Source organism: Chamaea fasciata, unplaced genomic scaffold (genome assembly GCF_029207755.1).
Source record: "Chamaea fasciata isolate MVZ Bird 193981 ecotype frontalis unplaced genomic scaffold, bChaFas1.0.hap1 SCAF_19, whole genome shotgun sequence".
NCBI classification, from domain to species: Eukaryota; Metazoa; Chordata; class Aves; order Passeriformes; family Sylviidae; genus Chamaea; species Chamaea fasciata.
In genome coordinates, this window is record NW_027094104.1 from 3276136 (window position 1) to 3301039 (window position 24904).

The window sequence follows — 24904 nt, forward strand, 5'->3', positions numbered from 1 at the left end:
GGAAGTTTTTAAATGTTGGAAATCCATTGGGTTGTGGTGGAGTTAATGCTGCCCTGTATACTGGAATGACTTGCATTGGGTTGTCATTACTGTCTCATCATCTGCAGAGCGTGCTTTTTCCTTTCTTTCATCGATTTTTTTAATTATCATTATTTTTTCTTAAGGAAAATGTCTGCCTTTATTTATGTGCTTGTTGAGGAAAAGAATATTCTATCTTATCATTCTGTGAAAGGTGTAACTATAAAAATGTTGGCCCTAATCTGTTTTGCAGATAGAATAACCTACCACAGGTAGGTTATTTTATCACCAGGCTTTGCAAGTAGAACACAGGTAAATCAAATTATTTTCAGGTACAGGTGAATTTTTACCACTTAGGAACATGGACTGTTTGTAGTTCACTTTTCCAGTGGCCACCAAGATCTGCAGAAACTCCAGTGGACAGTGGAATCATCTTCCACAGAGCCAGAAATACACTGTAATTCAAATTATTGTGGTGCCTTCTTAAGTTACATGTTGAAAAAAACATGGTTTAGACTCTTAAGCATCATTTTTCTTCTGGTGCAAACTCTACCCTTGAATTTCTGGATTCTCTGAAGTTACATCCAATGGAATAATTCAGCTGTTGGCAACACCAGTTTTTAAACACTAATGACTATAGGTGGTATGAAACCCTTCTGCATGTAAATCTATTACAGAGTTCATTTTGATGTTATTACCTCACAATGTAACGAAACCCTTAAAAGCCACAGGGAAATTCTGCACAGGATTTCTGAGCAGTGTCCCAAGCAGTTTTTAGCACTGGTGCTGGGAGTATGTTTTAAAAGATTCTGTCAAGTTGGAGAAGAAATTGGAGGAGCTGTTTTGCTTGGAGTTCTTGAATTTTGTTTAGTATCATTAATTCTGTACTTTAAAAAAAAAAAAAAATCTTCCATTGAAACCACTGATTTAATGGAAATTTACTGAAATCCAGATAGCCAAGCAGAAAATTCCTAGGAAGCTAAAATGCTGTGTATACTTCTGGAAAGAGAAAAAGGTGGTTTTAATATTTGATCACTTCATATTTTTAAGAACCACACATATTCTAGGCAAGCATATGCAGAAATACTTTGCTTTTTATTAGCCTGAGGCAAAAAAAAAAAAAAAAAAAAAAAAAAAAAAAAAAAAAAAAAAAAAAATTGGTTTTTGGTGAAAACGGAATCCTGGATGTCCTGGAGATGAGGAACAACATCTAACCTGGGGTAAGCTGAAGACCTTGAGGGATGATTAAAGAAACATTCTACAAACAAAGCAAATTCTTAATATAATGTAAGCCTTTGAGGAGACTCAGTAGTAGAAGCTATTGAAAATACTATCATCAAAAAACAGCCTTTGCTAAATATAACATTGATTTAAACTAACATTGAGGAACAGATTGCAATTTCCTCTATTGGTATTGGGTGGCTTCCTGTAAGACCTTCCAATTATTATTTCCTTTCAAAGGGAGAAATACATTTTTACAGAAACCAACTGGCTCTCAGAGAAGTTTTGGATTTAGGCAGTAAAGTGATATCCAGATGTGGATGCCATAATACATGATTTTGATGTTAATTCAAATTCCCAACTCTCTTTCCTAGTAAAAGATTTCTGATTTGTTATTATTGTGCAATTGCATCCATCTCCTTCAACTCAATATTTTTTAAGGTAGCATCTTAAGTATTAGTCAAAAAAAGTAAATGAAGCTTTCAAGAACGTTTTGCTTCTTTTGACAGCCTAAAAGCCCAATTTGAACAAAGCCTTTTGCCTTCATTTGGCCTCAGTCTGGGTCAGTTTGAGACCAATGCTTGAAGGCCTTGGCACTCTGCGTTAGACTGTGGTTGGTCTGGTGAAGGGCAAGTGTTTTGGTTTAGATGGACAGGTATCTGCCAGGGAAGATTGGAGTCTCTCTTGGAATGTAACCCCATCCCCCCCCCAAATTCTTTTAAATTTGCAATTAAAAGGCTGTCAGGCAAAGATTTTGGGAATAGGTATAGCAGTACTTTACCAGGGATATAAAAAGTACAGATGTTGTAGTACAAAAGAATTAGCAAACAAACGAACAAGAAATCCTAGAAAACCCTGACAGAGTCAGAAATACAACCTGAGGCCCTGTTGGTCAGGGTGGTGGAAGCAGTCCAAAGGAAACCCTCCTGGAGTGGCAGATGGGGTCCTGTTGGAAGCAGGGATGCTCCTGTGGAGCCAAGGGTCCAGAGATGGGTCCAGTCTTCCTTTGGGAGTCCCGTGGGAGCACTGGATGTCTGGTGACACTGGTGGCTCCTTTTATCCAGATGGAAATGGTTTGGCTCCTCCTCCCTGGGTGGAGCATCTGACAATGGGATGATGCAATGTGTCATGTCATTGGTGAGCTTTGATGCCCCATTAACAGGAGATATCCCCACGGAGGGAATGGGAGGGTGAGCAGAGATAAGAAGCAATGCCCCACTTGGTTTTAACAGCTGGCTTGTTATCAGAGAAGGCAGGTACCCCCTCCCTTCTGGAGTTACAACAGATAAAGAAAAATCTCCCCAGCTGGAGTTCAACAGGTGGAATAGAATAAACTTTTTTGGTTTGGTTTGGTTTGGTTTGGTTTTTTGGGTTTTTTTTGTTACAAAACCCAAGACAGCAAGTCAGACTGGTCGTCACTCATAATACCAGGATAAACCTTTGGCTCATCGCATTCCTCTCCTGTAGCTCGTAGGGTGACCACTCTGGGTGCCACAGGGCAGCAATGCTCCATGGCAGAGCCCAGAGCAGCTGAGGTCTGACCCCAAAACCCAGCTCACCCTCGGTGCCATGGACCGGTCCTTGCTTTGGGCTCCCCAGGAGTTAAATTCTTTGGAGCAGAGCCCAAGGACACTGAGCTGGGGCTGAGGGGACCAGGAGCAGAGCTCCCCTGGTCACTGTGCTGTGCCTCACCCCAGAGGTCAGGAATCCCTGCCCCAGGATCAGCTGGGAGCAGGGCTGTGTTAACGCCCTGCAGATGTTTGGAAGTGCCATGTCTGGGACCCCTTTGTGATGCTTCAGGCTGGGATTGCAGCTCTCCAATAAGGGGCTGGGCACTGAACTGGAAATGTCTGTGCAGGAGCTTCCCTGGCCACTGAAGTGTGGAGTAAACTTATATTATTTTTTAAATTATGTTTCTTTCATCCTTGTAGTGATCTATGCACAGCAGCCCGGAGCTTGATAATTCCAATGGTCGGAGCATTTACCCAACTTCTCTGCTGCTTCTGGTTACTGGACTAGGCAGAACAAGAAGTTGGTGGAATCATGAAGATACCTTGAGGTTATTTATGAAATCCCAGCCTTGGTTGTTTAGGCTTAGTTGTTTCAGTTTTTTATGAAATCCTTTTGGGTCCTGGGATTGAAAGTACAAAACATTTCCTGGGATTGGAACTGCAAAACATGTTCAGAGCATTTTAATGCTGAAGTTGATGGCCAAGTGGGGACTCCACATCAAAAAGTAGATTCTGGAAAGAAATGGATGATGGAGAGCATACAGTGACAAACCCACAACAGAAAAGGAGCAAAATATTGCGCTTTTTTTGCCAGATGAACCACAATTGTTGTTTAATTCCTGTTACAGTTTCTAGGATTCTGTTAAATCCCTGAATTAACACCAAAATTTCATTAGCAGACCATGGTTGGAAGATGACATGTTTCAACACTTTGTATGTCAGCCAGCTTATGATCAGATTAATTCTGTTAATAAATAAGACTTAAAAGATTTCTAGGAAAGAATGGCCTATAATAATGGTTCCCTTCATGTGAAAAATTTTGAAACAGTTCTTTTTCTTTGTTATGTTTAAAAATGTTGAGAGGGGGAAAAAAAGTCGAAGTGTTTTATAGCCATAGCAGAACAAAGAGAAATATTTTGGGGTTTAAATTGTCTGGGCCTTTGTGGGCATGGAGTATTCCTGACATCCTATATTTGTTAAATGTGCTGTATCTTGGAGCCAAAGGATCTTTTCCTCTGTAAAGTACTGGGGTTTTTATCAACACAGTGAATTTTCTCCATGCAACTATAAAAAATAACAAATTTCTCTGTCAGAAAACCTGTGTTTTTAAAAATTTGATGCACACGCTAATTCTACTTGTAGTTCTATTTCATCATCAGCCACGTTTATTAGCAAATTCCACTGGTAACTACGAATAATATTCTTTATTAAAAGGAAAAGCACATTAGGGGAACATTAACTGAGTGACTGCAGCCCTGCAGAGGTATTTAGTTTTTTGTCCTCAAAACACCTTTTGGAGCACCAGCATTGCACACTGCCAGAGCCAGAGTTGGAGTTGGTAAGAAATAAATAATTCTAATTTATTGGTTTAAAAGTCCCAAGCAAAGGTAAATCTAAGTGGTTTAAATGCCCTTAATTAGTGCTCATTAAGGAAGGAGAGGCATCTGAGAGCAGCCAACCTAAGGTGCCCTGATGTGGAGAAGAAGCATTTTTAGTCCTGTTTTAGAAGTGAGACAGAGGAGGGCAAAGCCTTGGCTTCACCCAAGGTTTGTGGCAAAGGTGGAAATTAAGGCTGTAATGACTGGTGGTTCAGAAGGCTGTGACCCTGTGTGAGTGATAGCACAGAGGACATTAATTAGGGGGAAAAACCCCTGAAAGCTGATGTAAACTCTAAGTGAGAGTCTAAAACTTTGGGTGAAGACATATATTATGTCAAGGGCTTTTTGGTAAAGGAGTCTTGATTTGCTTTATTCCCCAGCATAAACCGAGGTGGCAGAATTAACTGCTACAACCTCAACCACTTGCTCAGAAAGAATTTTGTCAGCAGCCCCACATTATGGATTAGATTTTTTGAAGTGTTTTGGTCCTTTTTCTATTTTGACTTGGATAAAGGAGGGCTTTTTTGTGGTTTGTTTTTATGGGGGGGTTTTTTGAGCCAGCAGTGCCTTTAAAAAGGAGGTCAGCATTTCACTGTTGGCACTGGCTGATGTCTTGTAAGACATCTGGTCAGAACATGCCCCACTGTTGGTGGTGGTTCTGTGGCCACAGCCGTGCCAAATGCTGTCAGTCACCGCAGAGCCTCGGAGATGTGCGTGTCACAAACTTCTCCAGAGGGACTTCAAATCCTTCTAATTGCCTTTGTGCCTAAACATTACCATGATAAACCATTTGGCATGGTGAAAGAAAGACTTGTAAGGGACCATCTTGATGTTAAATACATGGAGTGCTTTTTCATGGATCTTTATTTCTTTGTCACTGACTTTAGCCTGTAATAACACTCATAACTCTGTCTTTTATTAGCAGGGAATTACAAGGCACCAGCACTGGTGCTTTAGCCTTGGAAAGCAGACCTTAAAATTTACCAGGCAAATGACTTTATCTTGTTCATAACTTCCTATATTCTGTTTGATCAGAAGAGGAAGTCATGTCTTCCAAAAGAATAGGTAAATTAAATCTGCAGCTCTTTTATGGCTTTGCTTTCTCTGTTTCATGGGGTCCAAACTCTGAGGCACCTGTTTTTCACAGTCTTTGTTGATGTAAATAATTTCACCCAAATTCTGTCTGTTAGAGAAATGAGGGTTTAGCCCTGAGGTTTTCAACTCTTGCTTCTGCTCTGTTTCATGACTCCATTACCTGGTTATCTTTAAAAGTCTGTATTGACACATCATTATAAATTATAATTAAAATAGGGTGACTTTCGTGTCAAGATTAGATATTGATCACACCTGAAATTCTGATTTTAAAAAACTCTTTCCTTTCAAAGCCATCTCTCTTCTTCTGCTGCCACAGAAATTATTTCATTGTCTGGAGCATAGTACCTTCTCTTCAAAATTACAGGGTTTCAGATGTTTGGCCAGCCAGGCAATCCGAGTGGCTGAGCATCTGTAAGTACTTTATAATATCTTTGACATGCTTTGTGAGACAAAGAATTGAGTCATCTTTTTTTTCCTGCAGCAAACTTTGCACTCTGGTATTTTTCTTGACTTTTCATGTCTCAACACATTGAAGAACTTACCATGGCCAACAGCAAAATCAGACTTACAAGTTTTATAAAAGACTAGAGCTAGTGCCTGCCTTTTCCTCTGAACTGCAGTCCAGATTTTTCTGACAGGTTTAAAAGTTGGTATTTTTACTTTTTCCTACATTATCATTGTTGTCCTCAATGCTTTATTTTCCCTCCAGAAGGCACTTTGCTGCTTGAAGTCCTTTTAATTCCTTGTTAGCCACAGAAGGGATGCCACCTGTCTCCAAATTATGGAGTTAAAGATTCCATAAATGCAGAATAAAATATAAAGTCATATACAACTAAACTGTCTTGCTTTTAATAATTTGGACTACACTAGTTTTGCTCGGGAAAAATGGAGGGAAAAAATTCAAAACCAGCCATAATATTCGCTGCTTTTAATTGACAAGACAGGAGTAAGAACACTGAGAGGGGCTCTGGGTAATTAAAAAGGTGCAGGCAAAACACTCTTACTAATAAGTGTTGAGTGATACTGATATAAGCCCACACAGTTTGTAAAGAAGGCCAGACAAGGTTTAGAACTACGTTATAAGAAAATGGAAATCAGCTTTTTCAAGGCTGCTGTGATGCTCGGAGTTTACTGCTGCATTTCAAAGACGTTTTTCTCTCCAAAGAGCAGAAGGACTTTTATGTGGAGGGGAAAGTGGTGCTTAAAAAAGACAGAGCTGGGGAGATACCCAGGAGTTCGGAGGCAGAATGCCTGGGAGGAAGAGCCTGTGCTCCAAAGTCTGGGACTTTACTGGAGAGGGGGAAGAAAAAGAAGAGATAAAGATAAAAACAAGTGTCTAATGCTGTCCAAAGACAGGGCATCTGTAAAACAGTCTGTGCACAGGGCTGTGTAGGCTTTCCAAGGGCTGTGCTTTGTTCCAGTTCCAGTGAGTTCCTGGAACACAGCCTCCTTTCCCTGCTCCTGGAACAGCCTTGACTGCAGGGCTTCTCCAGCCGTGGAGGTGGAAACACAATCTGTGTGAACCACGGATTCCACCAACAAAAGGGTGCCGGGGAAAGCGACGTCTTCAAAGCAAACCTTCCGCGGGCCACAGACGTTTATAACTCTGCACTGAAGGGTTTGAAAGCCTGGCACAGCCGGGCGAGACGCAGGGTTTGGCAAGCAGGGGTTTTGGGGATGTGGATCTGCTTTGTTATCAACATCTCTTTTCCCTGAGAGGTCTCTCTTACTGGCATGACTTATCCCAGGGGCGAGCTGGAGCAGCACCAGGTTGCCCTGGCTGATCCCGTTGTGCCCACACCACTTCCAGCAGTTGTGTCCACATCCTTTTTTTTTTTTTTGTATGTTCTGCTGTAGGTTGCTTTTGGTTTTGTGCTAATTGTGGTGCTGGCTGCTCCAGGGATATCAGCAGGAAAGAGTCACTGAGGATTTCAGCTTTGTGCATTAAAATGCTCCTGCCAAAATGAGTGTTGACTTTAGAAATCTTCAGATTCCACTTAGAATTTTCTGCTGGCTCTCCAGCTTCATATGTAACTGAAACTCAAGAAGATCAAATATCAAGAGTGTTTTTTAAAAAATGGCTGGCTAACACTTTTGAATGGCAGATCACAGGGAAATAGAAATATCTTTGTTAAACTCCACCATTTTCATAATAGTTGGGCTTTTCTTAAGTGTAACAAGAGAAACCTGGAGAATCTGATACCTGTTCATGGTAACTATTTACCAATATTTAAAGGCAGGGTAGGAGAAGAATCAAGTGGTCAGTAGCACTCTTAAACTTTTTGAAAGGCATTGCCTGAATTTTCTATAACTGGAACGTTTTTTTCCATCCAGAATGAAAATACCTATTGTTTTGTTAGCATTAAAAGATTACTTACAAAGAGCTACAAAAGGAAAGCAGCCAAAGCTGCCATATTCCTGCCACTTTCTTGCGTCAGCGGAGCTGCGAATAAAAGAACTTTCCAAGTTACAGTGCTGCACTTGAAAAGGGAAGAAAGTCTGCGGTGGCTTTTATCTGTGTATCCAGCAGATCAGATGGCGAAGTCACCCCCGGAGCCGGGCAGGGGAGCAGCTCCTGCCTTTCTCTGGAGCCCCAGTGGTGTGAAACAGCATCAGGTACGACATCAAAAGGTCCAAATACGCATCGAGCTTAAAGTTTGGGGTTTTCCAAAACACCTGTCTAATTAGCTCAGCTCGGTGTTTGCCAGCCCTCGCTCTGACTTTCTCACAGTTGTGTGCTCAGCAAAAGTGGCTTTTTCATCTCAGAGATTTGGGTAAGAGGTTAAACCTACAAACACTGTCACCAAACCTGACCCGTCGGCTCCTTGGTACAAACCTATCCCGTTTCCTTGCAGCGTCAATCGCCCCATTGTGCCCAGCTAGAGAAGGTGAGGTGGAGCTGTTAGCCAGTTTTTTCTAGAGGGGTGAAATCATTTTAATTGAATGTTATTATCAGCCAGTCCTTGTGGTTTGACATGGATTCAAAGTGAAGCTGCTCATCCGCTTAGAGAATGCGTAGGCACTAATGGAATAACCTCAGCGAGTTTTCGGATGCCTCCATCCTCAGGGAAATTGGTTTGACTTGCCCTTCAGTGGAAATTTTGTGTACTGTTGGCAGCCAAAATAGCACCGGAGTCCAGAAGCAGGAGAAAGTCTATTCTGTGTGTTGTACTCTGCCCCTTTTCCCACTAAAATTTGTGCAGTGAATATTTTCTGTTTGTTACATCTCGTTGCCTTTCAGCCCGAGGAACTTGCCTCTGTGTGTTCATACAGTACATGTGTGTATAATAAGAAGGAAAACTAGATTAGTTGTATTGAAAATACACTTTCTTATTCAAGCCTGTTGCATGTGGATTTCGTGTCCATCCTCCATCCTGCAGTGGAGAGTGGGATGCCCTTCCTGGGAGCAGTTCATTGTTGCTGATTCTTGCACCATCATGTCTCGATTCACTGATGAACAGGATCTCAGACAGTAAATATTTGATTTGTTGACCCTTGAAAATATGCATGAGGAAGACTGAGGGCTTGAGGCTTATAGAGAAGACTGTGAACCTCAAGGCTGAAGCTTTTTCTAAAGTGTTTCTGTGCAGGCATCTGCAGTTTTGTATCTTTGGCCTCTTCAGGAAGCTTGACTGATTTATGGGGCAAAGAGTTCACCTGTTTTCTTCTTCAGGGGTCTGTCAATGGAATTTATTCTCAGGAAACTGAAGTAAGTGTTGCCTACAGGATTAAATTTAGGACTTTAAATGAACTTCTTGGCAGCATCCCCTCCAAATCTGCCAGATAACAAAGGAGTGGAAGAGCAGTAAAGCAGGGATGAGTCAAGCACAACCAGAACCTTACTACTCCGAGTAAGGAGGAGGACACAACCAGTTTTTAACTTCTTCTGTTACTAAAACTGTCTCTGCTTATTTCTAGTTTAAGCCTTCACTGCTCTGAAGTCAATAACTTCAATTAAATCAACATGTTTTAATAACTACGAAACCAAATTCTTCAGCACTGATGCACTTTCATGTACAAATCTAATTCCTAATACAATTCAGAGTGACCTGCAGTGTTGTTGGAACTGCCTTCACTGGCCTGGAGACCCAACTGCGAGACCCAAAATTTGTACTTCCAATGCTGAATTTGTCTCCTGCATTTATTTCCAGAGAAATAAATCATCAGTGAAAACCCCGGATTGCCAGTTATGAGGAGTTCATTAAGATTTGCTGAAGTTCAAAGCAAAAACACCAGTTCCTCACAGGTCAGGGCAGCTCTTCTAATGGTTCCTGCTTTGCCTCCAGCAGCAGCTCATCCCCAGAACCTGTTTATTTTTCTGCCAGGGCTGTTGGCAGGTGAATAGAGTCACATCAGATCACCTCACTTGTATTTTGTGCTGGAAACCCATGCCCTGGATATGCCATTTTCCTGGCCCAGAATGGCATGAGATCATGGATTTCAAACCAGGCCATGTTGCCCTTAGAAGACAAAACATGCAATGCCCTGTTCACTTCCCTCTTGAGATTTGCCAAGCCCCAGCTCAGTTTTGCCCTGGGGTTTGCTGTCTCACAGTTCAGATCATCCCAAAGAAGTAAAGCCTGGTGTGGGGAGGAAGGAGAGCATCGCTCGTCGTGTCCTGAAAACAGATCAGATCAGCTGTGATACAAAAAGGAGTGGATGCAAGTTCTTCTAGAACCAGATGAGGGGAAAACAAACCAGTCCCTTTTCTAGGGAAACAGTTAGTTAGGACATGGCAGCACTAAAACCTCATGCAGATCTCCTGTGGTTTAGGAAAACACATCATTTGTGTACTTGCCAGGTGGGCAGTGGTGCTGGTCCAGACTCACAGAATCATTAAGGTTGGAAAAAACCTCTGAGATCACTGAGTCCCTCCAGGCTCCTGAGAGCTGCTGTCTCAGCAGCCCAACATTTTCATTTCAGCAGAAGGTTGTGCTATCTCTCCTTTCAACTAAAGTTGTTGAAAGTAATGTTAAACCTTAAAGTGCTGTAACGTTTTCCTTTCCATTTTCCACGTGAGTGCCCAGGGTCTGTCATGAGCTCCTGCCTCTGGTACCGTAGTCCTCCTTGGCTTTTTTCATTCCTGCTGCCAGTATGACTCCTTGCCACCCTGCACCCACCTCTCCACAGCAGGATCTCACCTGGAGGAGACCCAGGAAGAGGATGTGCTCACCCAGGGAGGGATGATGCCCACAAGGAGTGTCCAACCCCCTGCACACACAGCTGGAGCCCCGGGTGCTTTCCCTGCACTGCTCTCTGCCAGGGTTGTTAAGTAAGAAAGGGTAAAAGTACAAACAAGAACACTGAACATGAAAAGTGAGTGAGTTTGTTTGCTTACTGAGAAGCCTGGCAGGGGCAGAATGGAACTGGATAAATAAAAATTCAGGCTGACAAATGTTAGGTACCTGCAGGAACACCTGCACCACCCAGCCAAGCCGGGATTCTGCAGGCAGCTGGAAGGGGAAATGCAAGGTGGGTATTGACACTCTCTGGCTCCAGAAAGCAGCTCTATGTGCTGTGTTTAAATTCCTCTTACTTTTGTTTCTACTGTCAATATCATTCATGTCCTTTCCAGTTTTGCACGTGTGATTCAGCAAGGTAGAACAGCAATTACTGAAGACTATATGACGGTTTGGATATTAGCAGTGGATTTAGGTTGTCTGCCTGGAAACACCTTTGACCACAGCCGTGCTCGGAACTCCAGGGAGGGACTCCTACCTGATGTGTTCTTCTCTTCCTGCTGTTAGAATAACACATCACTTCTACTCAATGTTCATGGCCATTCATGATCATTGTATGGAAATGTGAGTTTGCAAATCAAGTTTGGTATTGCTGAGCACTCGTTTGTGTTTTTAACTCAGCCTTCGTGGTGGGTGTGAAGAGCTGATGTCCCTTCTCCATCTCAGCAGAGGCCAAGTTCATCTGTGCTTCCCTGTCACTTCCTGAACCTGATCGAGATTTATGCAACCCTACCAATACAGGAATTCTTCGATCTTTCACACTGTGCCATATAATGCTTTTCCTGCCGTTTTTGTCTCAGTTGTGATAAGGGAAAGGTTTTGGGATGTATGAAGGTTGGCTGAGAGATGTTAATGTCTAGCTTCACAAATGAGGAACTCGTGGTGCTTCAGAATCTGGTCTGTTTTCTGTTATTTTTAGTTCTTTCGCAGTTTAAAAATGTCATCCATATAGGAATGTTTGGAACCATTTACATATATTTCTTTAAAAACGCTTTGTGTGCCTTTTGGGGGTATTTCAGCTGCCTTGTCAGGACCCTGTGGGAGTTCCTGGGAAGCAAAAGCAGGTGAGTATCTTGGGGATGCCTGTTAGAGTCACAAGTAACTCAACAGAACTTGGGCTCTCCTGCCTGTGCATTTTCGTGTAAGACTTTTCTGCCACAGCAAAAAGATCTTCACACTGAAACAGCAGAGTTTCAGCTCAAAACTGGGCTGAAACAGACTTAACAAAAAAACCCCCACAAACAAAGCCCGAAAGCTCTCAATGGAAATCAATCTGCTTCATCACAACTGTGAAAAGAGCTCTCGACACCCCACTAAGACTATTTCTGAGGCACAGCAATAGCTTTGGCGAGTGTTTTCCCCCTCACCCACTTCCTAGCTTGCCTGATACACCTTGTTCTTACCTGTACTGGAGAAACTATTAGCACCAAAAAATGCAGCATGGGCTTGAATGTTTAAATAATTGCTTTTAAGGGAAACAAACCAATTAAATTGAAACTAGACAAATTGTGATTTTTTTAAATCGATGATTCCAGTTCCGCTGTAAAGAATGCAGCAGAGTTAAATAAACACAGTGGTGAGGACTCCCAGAAATGAGTTATGGAGGAATTCAAGTAAAATGTTTTGTATAAAAAGCTATCAGAAATATTTAAATAGGTCATGGAGCCTGACATTGTTCCTTGCTATGTGTGTACGTGTCTGTCTATCTAAAATATTCAGCACTACTTTTGTAGAGCTCTAAAATGGATGGAAAAACTTCTGAAGAAACTGAAACAGATCTTCCCCATGTCTAATTTGGAAAAAAAAAAAAAAAGGAACTTAAAGGATTTTAGAAATGTTTAGAAACATTGGCATTATGACAGCAAGAATCTCTGTCATAACGTCATATGATTAACTAGATCAGAAACGTTCTGGGATGTTCTGATCAGTTATGTTAATGCCTCTTTTAAAAAGTATAAAGCTAATGCTCTATAAAATAGATGCTTGAAAAACAGTTTTGGTTTTCCTCAGGCTACTGAGATTAGAGTTTCGTAATCTGTTTGACCAGCTGCAGAGGACGTTCTGTTTCATTTTTTCTTTTTAAGTAAATGAGCTTCATCTCAACATGATTAAAAAGTAAAAAAAGGAATCAGGCTTCAAAAATACTCCGTTTTCACTCATACTTTTAAATAGGAGCAACTGCACTGTCATGTCTTGTTGCAAATGTAATTGGGTTGGAGGTCATTAAAGACTTTAAATAAAAGAATTTCCAAGTTTCCAAGTGTGCATCCTCCCCTGTCAAGAATCACCCCATTTTTGGCTTCCAGACATAATTTTAGCAGATATTACTTTGCTGCCTCTCACATCTCATATGTGTTGAGTCAAGCTTGCTCTTGTTCAGTTCAAAAAGCAGTGGTTTGCCTTGCAAGTTAATTTTGTTGATTAAGGTTACTTTGAAAGGTAAAAAGACATTATTAGGTTTCTTTGTGTGTGCCTGTGTGCAAGAAAATGTGTGTTATTTTGTGTAATGGGAGAATTGCAGCAGTACTGAGCACTTGATTGCACAAAATAAATAGCTTTTCTTTCATTCTTACTGGGAATCAGATTGGCCTATTGATTAGAAGTAGCTGAGCCTTTCATATTTCTGTTTTAAAAGAGCATAACGAAATGAGAGGCTTTGTAAGGCCTGTTAGAAATGTTTATATTTCCAGGCGAGGAGCAATGCATTTTAAAGAGACATTTGCAGAGCACCAGGGGTCTGCTGGAGCCTCTGGGCTGGCTCCAGGTGTGAAGTATCCAAACACCCGCTTAAAGTGGCAGTTTGCTGATGAACTTGGTTGGGAATGAAGCTCCGGGCAGCAGCAGATTGCCTCGTTCAGCCAGTGATTGATAAATCCGCTTTATCTCTGCCTCGTTCAGCCAGTGATTGATAAATCTACATTATCGTTCTCCAGGTCGTTGCAGGAAATTCTGCCCGAACCCCTGATGTTTGTTTTCGCAGAGCTGTTGTTAAGAGTACAGCAAGCAGCAGAACCAGATGTTTTGCCGGTTAATTTGTATTCACAACAGCGGTTTTTCACTAGCACGGTGTTGACGGGACGTTTTAGACGTTCTTGCGACAGAGCATCAAAAATTCAAGAAGTTGCCTGAAAATGTTGAAGGCGACATCAGGTCTTCACAGGAAACCTGCTCAGAGAATGGCAGGCTCCTCAGCGTTCCCTTTGATTGCAAAGTGTTTAATGAAAAGCAAATTAGGAAATGAAAATTGTCTTGCGGATCAATCAGACACAGCGGTTCCGCCCGCTCAGCATTATCTGTCAGACATTAACCTGATTGGGAATGTTGTATTTTGTATAATAGTCTCAAAATCAGACTGAAAGGTTGACTGAAAAAATACCTGATGTATTTTGTGTGTGCTCTGAGGCTGATAACAAACTCTGCAGTTCAAGTTTTAATAACTCGGGGGGAGCTAAGAAACTTCAAAAGCTTCGTGATAAATGTTTTTGACAAAGCGTCAGCTGAGCATTCGGCAGAATCTTGGTAAATCCTCTCATAAGTGGTTTAAAATGGAGTTCAGAACTTTTCCTTCATAAGTGTATGCTTAAGATGTCATGGTATCTTTGGGTTTAAAAGATTCATTTTATCTGGTAAATGTGCACCGTTGGTGTTTCTGCCTAAACCTCGGCGAGTGCAAGGGGAAAACAGTTCCAGGCTTTCTCCTTTTGGCAGCCTCTGCTCTGCTCTTAACCATGACACTCGCGCAGGCTGGGAAAAAGTGGAAGCAATGTTAAAGCAAACTACAAAATGCTCCAGGTAAATTTTACAATAAATCTTCCAGCTGACGGGCTTTTGATTGACTTCATCACAGCAGCCCCAAAGTGTCCTGCTCATAGGCAAAGCACTGCTTGGACATGGCAAGTGCTTGTCGGGTTTTGTGGCCCGTTGAGAAAAGCAGATGAAAGCCAGTTTATTACAGCCTTTGAACCTTGCCTCTCTTTCCCTCCTGTCACCTGAGCCACTAAAACAAAGCAAAAACAATTCCCTCCTTGGCTGCCCCTGACAAAAATGCCCGACTTTACAATTTATGCTGCTGTTTTCTTTGAACTGTTATCTCTGCAGGACCTTATGGCATCCTTTGCCTTTCAAAAGAATTGAGTTTATAATGTCCTGCAGTGAAGCCCTGACTCAGCAAAATGCTTAAGCCCCTGCCTGATTTTACATCTGCAAATAGCCCTGCTGGTGCCTTCAAGGTATTTTAGGGATGTGTCTTAGAATCGTGGAGTCTTGGAAAGATTTGGGTTGGATGAGACCTTAAAGCCCATCTTACCCTTCCACTATCCCAGGCTGCTCCAAGCCCTGTCCAATCTGACCTGGGACACTTCCAGGGATCCAGAGGCAGCCACAGCTTCTCTGGGCACCCTGTGCCAGGGCCTGCCCACCCTCACAGCCAGGAATTCCTTCTAATAGACCTAAAGACGTTGCTGGAAAATGATCTTAAACCTTTGGTCAGCCCTACTAGCTATGTACAGAAAATGCCGAAAACACATCAATATCTTACAGGAGCAAAGCAGGAAAAGAATAGGTGTATTGACAAACCTAACAGTGCTCAGGTGCTCTCCAAAAGGCACCAGAGGAAGTCTGATGGGGAAGTGTTATGGGACTGCTCAGGAGCTAATGCTGATGATCCCAAGTTTATAATGGACTGCCGGTCAGTCTCTTGCCTGTGAATTGTCAAAAATGAAAATAGCTTATGTGAGAGCCTGCCACACTGCAAAATGTTTGCGTATATTCTTCTTTTATGTTAAATGACCTACTTTAAATTTTTTACTCCTTCTGCTGGAGAAACTTGATTCTGTTCCTCAACTCAAATTATTCCTTTTCTTCTTGAACCCCTTTCTTTCTTTCTTTCTTTCTTCTCACAGTCCCTCAAGGGAAGGATTTGTTATACTTCCCAGGGGCATCTCCTGCTGGCAAATCTCTGAAGCCATAGCCTGCTGCAACAGGGAGCTCCTTGGCTGGTGGGGATGGGCAAAGCCCCCAGCTTGGAGAATTTTGTAAGATCTCCATTCCCATTTTGAAATGTCAGCAAAGTGAGCCAAACTTCCAAACGTGCCGTGGTGTATATGGGAGCTCACATTATTCCGAGTGGGAGTTGCTGAAATCTGTGCATTTGGAAATTATGGCTTTTATCTGATCCTTACCAAGGAAACCTGTTGGGTTTTTTTCCCTTCCCATAATAGCAGCAGAAAATGGGCAACCAACTCCTGTAGGGACACATTTAGAAAGGTATTACCAATTTGCATTTTCATTCTGTGTTGTAATTCATGTTCACTCTTCACGAATTAGTGTTTAGTGGTTAAAATAAAATATTAGGTATGAGGAGGCACAGATTTGCTGTCACTGCATAGTAGGACACTGTGAAATGAAGAGCAGCCTTTGCAGGTCTTCCCCTTTCCCCCACCCATCCACAGCTGTTCTCAACTTCACCAGATCCTGAAGCTGGACTGATGGTAACAGACTTGGAGGTCAGTGAAAGTAAAATAGGAAAGAGAGATGTCAAATATCGCTTAAGGCATTTTAATTTCTCTTCCTGAGGAGCAATAAAGCCTAAATTTTCTGTACAGTCATAACAGCAATTGCAATGTACCTATAGGATAGAGAAATAATTCGTGTTATGAAACACCGTGACTATTTTCTGTGTAAAATAATAGATTTTCTTTTCTCTTGCAGTAATGTTGGCCCCTGCATATAGGTTGTGGAAAACTTTGTTTGCAAAAACAAAGCCATTGTTTTAACAGAAACCACAGAAATTTTGCCTTTCATATTGAATCAGTAGCATAATGAGTCGTGGAGCAATAGTTCAACATCAAAGGAAACTTTTTGGATATATAGTGTGTTGCAACAACAGCGAAAAAGTTCCCACCAGAAAGGAATTTTGCCATATGTGAACAGCAAACATATGTATTAGGTTAAAACCAGAAGATTTCCTTCGCTTTGCACCAAAAGTGAGAGAGAGCTCCAAGTACAGAGGATTTTGTTTGCAGTGTCATGGGCAAGAGCTCAGTGAAAACCCAAAAAGCCTTGAGGATGCCCCAACGATTTGGCTCCAACATCAATATTTTTCACTTTTTAAAACACCCTTGTTTTGCTCTGACTCATGGCATTACATCAATGGTCTTCACAGATATACTTGCACAATTTATTTATAGTAGTAATAAACCCAGATAAATCTATTTATCTCCATGAAATATTTTAGCGAAATTAACGATTGTTTTTAAAAATCTGGATGGGATTCTTGGCTGCTTCCCTTGGATAGAGTTGTATTTGACTCTAAATTGTGAGACCACTTAATGTAAAGAAGTTTTTTTTGCTCAGACACCCCATAATTCTGGCTTCGTGGAGAAAGAAAAATTTTGAAAATGAAATGTTTTAATGATAAAATTTAAAGCATCTCCATGTGTATTTCTGGAAGAAAATTCTCCTTAATTTTTATTATCATTCACATGGGGATTTTTTTTCCCCTCAAAGTTCCAGAGATTTTCTTCTCATGAACGAGGAGAGAAAACACATCAATGGATGTAATTTGAATTTAGAAAGCACTTGAAGAGAGGCTTGTATTCAGAATTATTGTTGGCACATGTTTTGAGGACGTAAAGTGGAAGCCTTCTTCTGTGGGCATTAGTAAGGAGATAATTAAGACTACAGTAGGTAATTAGGGTAGCTTTTATTACTGCATCTTTCATTAACTAATTATATTAATTTGGTAACATTTGAAAAATTCTTTGAAGATGAAAAGTGCTAACTCTCACTACCTTTAGTGGTAGCTTTACTCTGCACTGGTCATAAATTTCAAGGGCTTTTCTTGATACAGATGCACCTCCATATGTGCAGAGTTGCTAATAAAAATTACATATTTCTAATAGAAAAGACTCTGACATTATCTGGCATAATCTGATCAGGATGAGCAGCAACTTTTCTGCTGGCGCTTTGTTTCAAAGTGAAAATATGTTGATACTTAATGTTTTTTATTGGGATAAAAAGATTTCATAAAAAGGAAATTTTCCTTGTTTTGGAAGTGTCACTTATTTATTCAACCCTCAGAGCAGAGAGGTAAATGGCTGCGATCCATGACTTCCCATTGATGTGATGGGATCGGGAATCAAGCCTTGTCTGCTCTCAGGAACATACAAAAAATAGGAAATTATTTCAGGTTAAAGAAGGAAAACATCTCACATTTGTTAATGATTTCTTCACAGTTGTAATCAATACAAAGGAATTAGAAATTGTAATTGTTTCTGTAATTCTTCAGAACTGAACTTTCTTTCAGGGAATCCGACACTTTTGAAAAATATTCTGTGATTAAAGGATAATCAAATCAGTTTTCATATATTAAAGACCAAATCCTTCCTACATTCCCATTCCATACTTGTTCCCGGGATTCTTCAAACTCTTTCTCTTACCAGCTTTTAGTTGATTTAGATTAAGCCCTGTAACTAACACCAAAACTTAATTCCTGCCTTGACAAGGGATTTTGGAATGCTGGCACTGCACCTTTTTGTCACTTTAGGGCTCCTTGTCAAAACTCTGTGCTTTACAAGTTGGGTTTTTTTTTTTTAAAAAACACTTTTTTTCCCAGCCTCAGTCTGCCCCTCAGGTATCCCGCAGAATTCCTCTGATCCCATGCATCATCCCAGCTTTCCTGGAGCCTCACAGGCCCAAAGCCCACGTGTGCTGCTCCCTTGGGTCTGAAATAAACTCCATTTGGGTCCAAAATAAACTCCATTTGGATCTGAAATAAGCTCCATTAAACGTTTTGCAGGAGATAATCCATCCACAGTGGGATAATAGGGGGAATAAAAGGTGCCTACCCAGACATGCAGCTCAGAGGCTCCTTTCTCCTTCCACATCAGAGTCCAGTGGCTCTGGATCACAGTGGCTGGGATGGATTCATCCACAAACTCCACTCCAGGTCCCCAAAATCTGCCGGGGATATTCCAGCGGCGCCTTCTCAACGCCGTTACTTTTCCCTTCCATCCTTCCCGTGCCTCTCGATGCTGTGTGAGACCCAAACAATATGATTTTATTTTAGGAACCTTTTCCATTTTTAGAAATAAATCAAATGAGTTTTCCCTTTCTCCGGCTGTAATTCACCCACATTGTGGCAATGGGGCTTATTATCTCATTTACATTTTTAAGAGCCTTTCAAAGTGTAGGATATCTGGGCTGGAAAGCAAAACATTTGATTTCTTTGTTCTCTGGCCAACACAAAGCACTTCCAAGGTCAGGTATGGTGTAGACATTCAACAGCAAACATGTTTACATGGCATTTGAAAGCCCGTTTAACTGAAAACAAGAAAAATATTGTCTTTATAAGAGTGATGCAAGTCAGCTTTGCACAGCTGAGGGACGGGAATTCATCCGAACCTGGGAAAATTTAACTAAATAAGTTAAGTTTTGTTTTCTGTTCAGGGGGGAAGAAAGCCTCTGATGCTTAAAAATTGGCCCGGATTTTTATTTTTAATCCCTTTTTCTTCATCTCAGCAGTTATTAATCATAAGCTCTGCTGCTCTTTGGGCAAAATGCAACACTTTGAAGCCGTAGAACAGAAACTGCATTTCTAAACAAAACAAAACATTGTTTAATTTTACAAAAGAGATGTTCTGGGCTGTACCTGGGGTAAGTCCTCTGCTGTTTTTAAGAATATTCTACATGGCAAAAGCTTCTCTGTCTGATTCAGAGAAAGATTTGAGGTTCTGGTAGCTTCAGGAATTGCCATCAGCATTCAGGCTCTGGCCACTGCATGTGAGGCTTTTTGACTACAGAGAGAATTTTCAGTGTGATCTTCAAAAAGGTGCATTATTCATGACATCTCTCATGATCCCTCCTAGAAAATTAAAATCACGGGCAACAAACTTGCATATTTCTAATTGCTGTTTGCACAGTTAATCACATGCAGGAATCTACAGCAACCATGAGATTTTGATGTTATTTTTTCGTTTTGACACGGCTTTGATCAAACGCTGAACTTTTTGGTTTTACGTTTTTTGCCATTGCGCTGATAGAATAGCTGGAGTACTCAAATGAACATTAATTACTCGTGGAATTTATGCAGCACAGGAATAGTCCAAAAAGGGTCCAGTTAAAGGTATTTGTGATTGATCCAAGGAGTTTGCTGTGTTGTTTTTTTGCCATCCCAATACAAAACCTGCCAACAGCCAGTTATGACGTGATTGGAAAAATCTGTGAGTTCATACAGTAAATTCTGGTTTGGACAAATGGCGAAGGGATAACTGGAAGAGTTGTTAGTTTTGCTGTACTTACTTGCTATAGTAAAAATACCTTATTTCTAAATTTAAATTTAAGACATTTTCTGCCCTCCTAATGAAATAAAACATGTGTGCTCCGTGCTGGCAAACACTATCTAGAGTAGGTGAACCTAACAAAGGCTGTGTTATCTGAATTTCCCAAATTAAATGACTTTCAGATGCTTTGCAAGCGCTCAGATTTAAAGGAACCTCTCATTTTATCCTCTGCAGAAGAAGTAAAAATGGAGAAGTGAAGGAAGGAAGGAGCAGGGGCCCCGTTCTCTTTGCCACCACGGGGTTGCTGTCTTGTGCGGGAACAGTTTGAGATCCAGTTTTGTACTCAAGACCTGCAGGTGGGGGTGGTGCAAATCTGTTCTCTGGCACAAACACATAAATATGGACTCACATGTATTCATACAATTAAATTCTATCTCTTGGCCAGCTTCAAAGTCGTGGAAGACTCAAACTTGCTCTTGAGCACAAGGGAAAGATGAGTGATGTGTGATGAGGTTTCTTCCATCCTTCTTTTTCACCATTTGGGCTGGAAAAGCTGATCCTGAAAGAGCAGGAGACGATGGGTCATACTTTGTAGTTTATCCAAAGTGTGCTCCAGGAATGTTCCTGAGAGTCATCCTGGGCTAGTTATGAATGGACATTTTGGGATTATGGCAGGATTTTTGTCTCATAATCGGGGTTTTGGTGATCTTCCTGATGCGTGGAACGACCTTTCTCTTACATTGCTCATTTTAGCTTTTATGCTTGTTTGTGTTTTACTTCATAAGATAGATGTAAAAAAGCAAACAAAAAGCCTACAACTCGCACAGAATTCCCACATATATTTCATTATATTAATGCAAATTCCTGGTACTCAAGGCTTGTTGAGTATTGAAGATGGGTTATGTATTCAAAGCCTGGATTTCAACATTTCTCAGAAGCTGTGATAGCATAAAAGTCCCTGGGCAGATTTGAAGTTCATGCTTGGGTCTGGTTACAATTTTTGGCATCAGAACATGTAACAGTCTTACAGCTATAAGACTTTAAAGTTAACGCCTGGCATCACTTCAAAACAGCGTGCAAGATCTATCATAAGTAGTCCTCTTATCTTATCTCAATAGCAGTTTTATCCTGTAAATTATTGGAGAGTGCAGGATTTCGGTGCTGTGGAAAAGAGCAAGGCATTTTTGCTGTTAAATCTTGGCACCGCGAGGACTTTTAATGATCCTGAGCTGTGCTCAGGTACCCTGGGCTGCTGGAAGCAAACATTAACCATATGGCAAGTCCTGCAAAGCTCCCTGCATCTGTGGGGTTGTTGGTCTCTCCTCTCAAGGGGAAGGCAAGGGCACCAAGGGAGGTTTAGGCTGGATATTAACAAAAAATTTCTTCGCTGAAAGTGTGGTCAAGAACTGGAACTGCCCAGGGAAGTGGTGGAGTCACCGTCCCTGAAGTGTTCAAAAAACAAGTGAATGTGGCATTTCGTGATACGATTGAGTGACCATTGTGGGGTTGGTCGAAGGTTGGACTCGATGACCTGGGAGGTCTTTCCCAGCCTTAACGATCCTGTGATTCCAGGGTGCTCTGCAGAAGGCCTCTGTGCAGCTCAGCTTTTTTAGAAGCAGCACTGGAGGCTCCTTCAGTGACATTTGCAGCACGAGCCCCTTCCCGGGTCCAGCCCCGTGCTGCTTTTCACTGATGGGTATCAATGCCCCGATTTCCTGCCATACAAAAGATAACTCAAAATATTCCTTTTCTGCAGCCACAGCCGCCTCTGTGTTGGTGTCAATCCCCCATCCACATTGTGCACTTTGCTTGGAGTCAGCACTTGCAGTTAACAATGCCTTTATTCAAGCTGACAACATCACTAAGCTTTTAGTAAATGTGTAAGTAAATGTTAAGCGTGTATTCAAATATCCAACAATGAGGAGGAAACTTTCAAAACAAACAAAAAAAAAATCTTTGAAACTTTGTATTGTTTGTTTGGTGTGTATCTGTTAGAAATAACACAGACTATCAGTTCCTTGGGGCACGCTGTTCCTTTGTTAAGCATGTAACAAAAAGATCAAGGCTCTGAGTGACTGCTGGAATAAAAATAAATATATAAGGAGAACAATCATGACAAAATAAATTTGTCTATGCATTTTATGAGCTTGGTTTAGGAGTGATTACTTCTGAACTAAATAAAGATTGGGTAGTTGTGGTAAAGTGACATGATCATAATATTCCTTTTATTTATTGCCATTTATACTTCATTTATAGATCCCATGCCAGATTTGACTACAGGGCAGGAGGGGAGCCCCTCATCTCAGCCAGCATCCCACTTCAGTAATATGGAATACATTTCCACTCCAAATTCCAGACATTGTTTTCCAGAGAGAGGATTATTCTTGCTTAAAGAAAAAAACTGTTGGTACACTGCAGAACTGCTCCTCGGAAGCTCAGGTTGTGCAGATAGGATGACAACAAAAACCTGGGACATTTGCAAATGTAAAGGTTGCAATATTTCCATTTGCCCTCCAACCTTTGAGGGTATTTCTTACATTTTTAGGATGAATAGTCTATAAGAAGATATAAAAATAATATACTTTAAGGATGAGTAGCCTATAATAAGATAGGACTTTTAAGATGTAACTACTCTTGTTCCGTCAATAGTCCCACCAGTGCAAAGTAACTTTTCTGAGTGGCCAAACTGCCTCTGTCACGTCTTATCATCAAGTTCAGCTGGACTCACAGTGCTCCACTTCCTTCCCCAGCCCGTTGGAAGATGTCACCTGGAAGTTTTGCTGCCATCCCATGTTTCTCACGTGTGTTTTGCATCCCTTGCTGTTGTTCCAGGCCTTGGAGGCGGAGGTGGAGAATTACCGTGGGCAGCTTTGGGATGCTCAGAGGAGGCTCCAGCGCAACGAGCTGAAGTTCCAGGAGCAGGTACTGGGTGCTGTCCCCACCCCTTGAGCAAGGAGGTGCAATGGTTAAAAATAATCCATGCCTTCAAAGCAAGAGGACATATTTTCCTGCAAGATTCTCAGCTAGCTTTCTTTTCTGTTTTGTTGGTAATGAAAGAGAATTAAACTGTCTGAACCCTTCAGGCAAATACTTATCTGCTGCTCTCTATTGCAAGTTGGTATTTCAGCTATTCTAGCTGTTAAATGATGCATTTATTTTGAACTGACTGTTTGCAACTGGCTGTAGAGTTTTAATAGAGGTTTCTGAGAGTATTCAAACCTATTCTTTAATGGTTTGTATGAAGAGAAATATAATTGGACAATAACAGCTAAAAATAATCTTTAGTCCTGATCTTCTGCATTCATTGTCCAAACATGTCTGTAAACAGTTTCAGATGATTAATAGTGCTAAATTTTTTCTGGACACTTCCAGCGAAGTCAGAGATTATTTAGTGTGCTTTGAGTAAAATAGAGTGTGGTGTTTACAGGCAGTGTTGGAACAGAAAGTCAATCATCTGCATTCAAACCAGACTAAATTGAAATATTCAGGAGACTATGCAGGTGATGAATGCCTGAGTCAGATAGGAATTTATGTATTTCTAATACACATCAGGTTTTGAAGCATTTGAGAACTTTATTTGGTGCTGAGTAAACAGTATCTACATCACATATCCTACATAAAGCATTTCAAACTCTATACCTGCAGGAATAATTGGTTGGGGTGGGTATAGACAATATTAACTTCAAATATTTTATCTCAGCTTTGTCATCCTACTGGCACACGAGAATTCTCTGTCACCCTTGGTGTTTAATTGATGTATTTCCTCTCTGGAGTGTCAGTGATGAGCTGTTCCCTTCTGTGCCCCTCTGCCTCCCAAATCCAGATGTTGGGCCAGGCTCATCCTTAGCTGCAGTGCCTGCAGCACTGGAGGGATTTGGTGTAGTGAGTGAGCTGGCCTGCAAGCATTGCATTTTGGCTTCAGAGTCTCCTGGAAAAGGAGGAGGAAAATCAGCTCTTTAAAGCATGGCTGTCCCTCCCAGGGAACAGCACTGGCTGCACGCTGTGAGGGATGTCCTCTTCCAAATTTTTTTCCTTTTTTATGTTTTTCTTAAGTCTCTGCTACTGCCATTTTGCCTTTTTTTTTTTTTCCCCTGACCCGTTTTGAGAAGGATCCAGAAGAAGAAATAAAAAGTGACTCATGAAATGCAGAGGTGGAAGGCTGCACATGCAGATTCACAGGATGCCTTCAGGGTTTCCTCCTACATGAGCATCTGCTCCAAACCAATCTACTGAACTCTCCTGTCCAGATTTAATGAAGGACTAGTTCAGATGGCAACATCCTGTTGCCCAGTATAACGGAACAGGAATGTTATTTAAATTACACTGGGCTGTCCATCTTTGAGCTTGATGTGTTGGCAGATTTGGTAGAGCTCATATCCAAGTTCCTCAACGGTCTCGTCTCTGCCTTTCATCCATTGGGACTTTCTGAAGCAGCTGGAGCCACTGAAGCTGGTTTGGTTTAGGTGGCTTTGGTCTATTTTGCAGACAAACATTTTGGAAGTTGTTACTTGTCTCCTCTGTGACCGGTTAATTCATTAGTTCTGCTTATCTCTCCAGAAGAAAAATGCAGAAATGACAACTCTGACATGTTTCCAGTTACTGGGTTTGGCCAGGCTACCTGTAAACATGTTCATCAAGTGTTAACAGTAGTTAACAACTCATCAGCCGATCAGGGACTTGAAATATTCAGGGCAGTAACTTGCTTTCTGCTTTTACCAAACACTGTGCGAATCAGAATTGCATAAAACATGGAGATTTGTGCTGGCGCCATTAAAAAAGCCACTTTTCCAAGCTTTTACATGTCTATAAATAAGGAGGAGAGGGGGTTAAAGAGCTTCTGTTTTTCATTAAAAGGAAAAATCTCGTGTTTTGATTCTATAACAACAACAAACAAATGAATGAGACATGAAAAAACATTTTGTTGTGCTTTTAATTAAAAC

The 24904-nt window shown here is 41.2% G+C and overlaps 1 protein-coding gene across 2 annotated transcripts in view; it reads left to right on the forward strand.

Moving 5' to 3' along the window:
• The window catches only part of CEP112 (centrosomal protein 112), a 156904-nt gene that overhangs the window by 116973 nt on the left and 15027 nt on the right, over positions 1 to 24904 (forward strand). Inside the window, exon 24 of one of the 2 annotated variants that reach the window (XM_066200306.1) lies at positions 22797 to 22886. In XM_066200306.1, coding sequence (XP_066056403.1) covers positions 22797 to 22886 — 90 coding nt within the window. Of the gene's footprint in view, positions 1 to 3170; positions 4068 to 22796; positions 22887 to 24904 lie in introns of those variants that run through there. The other variant, XM_066200308.1, reaches the window with a different exon arrangement.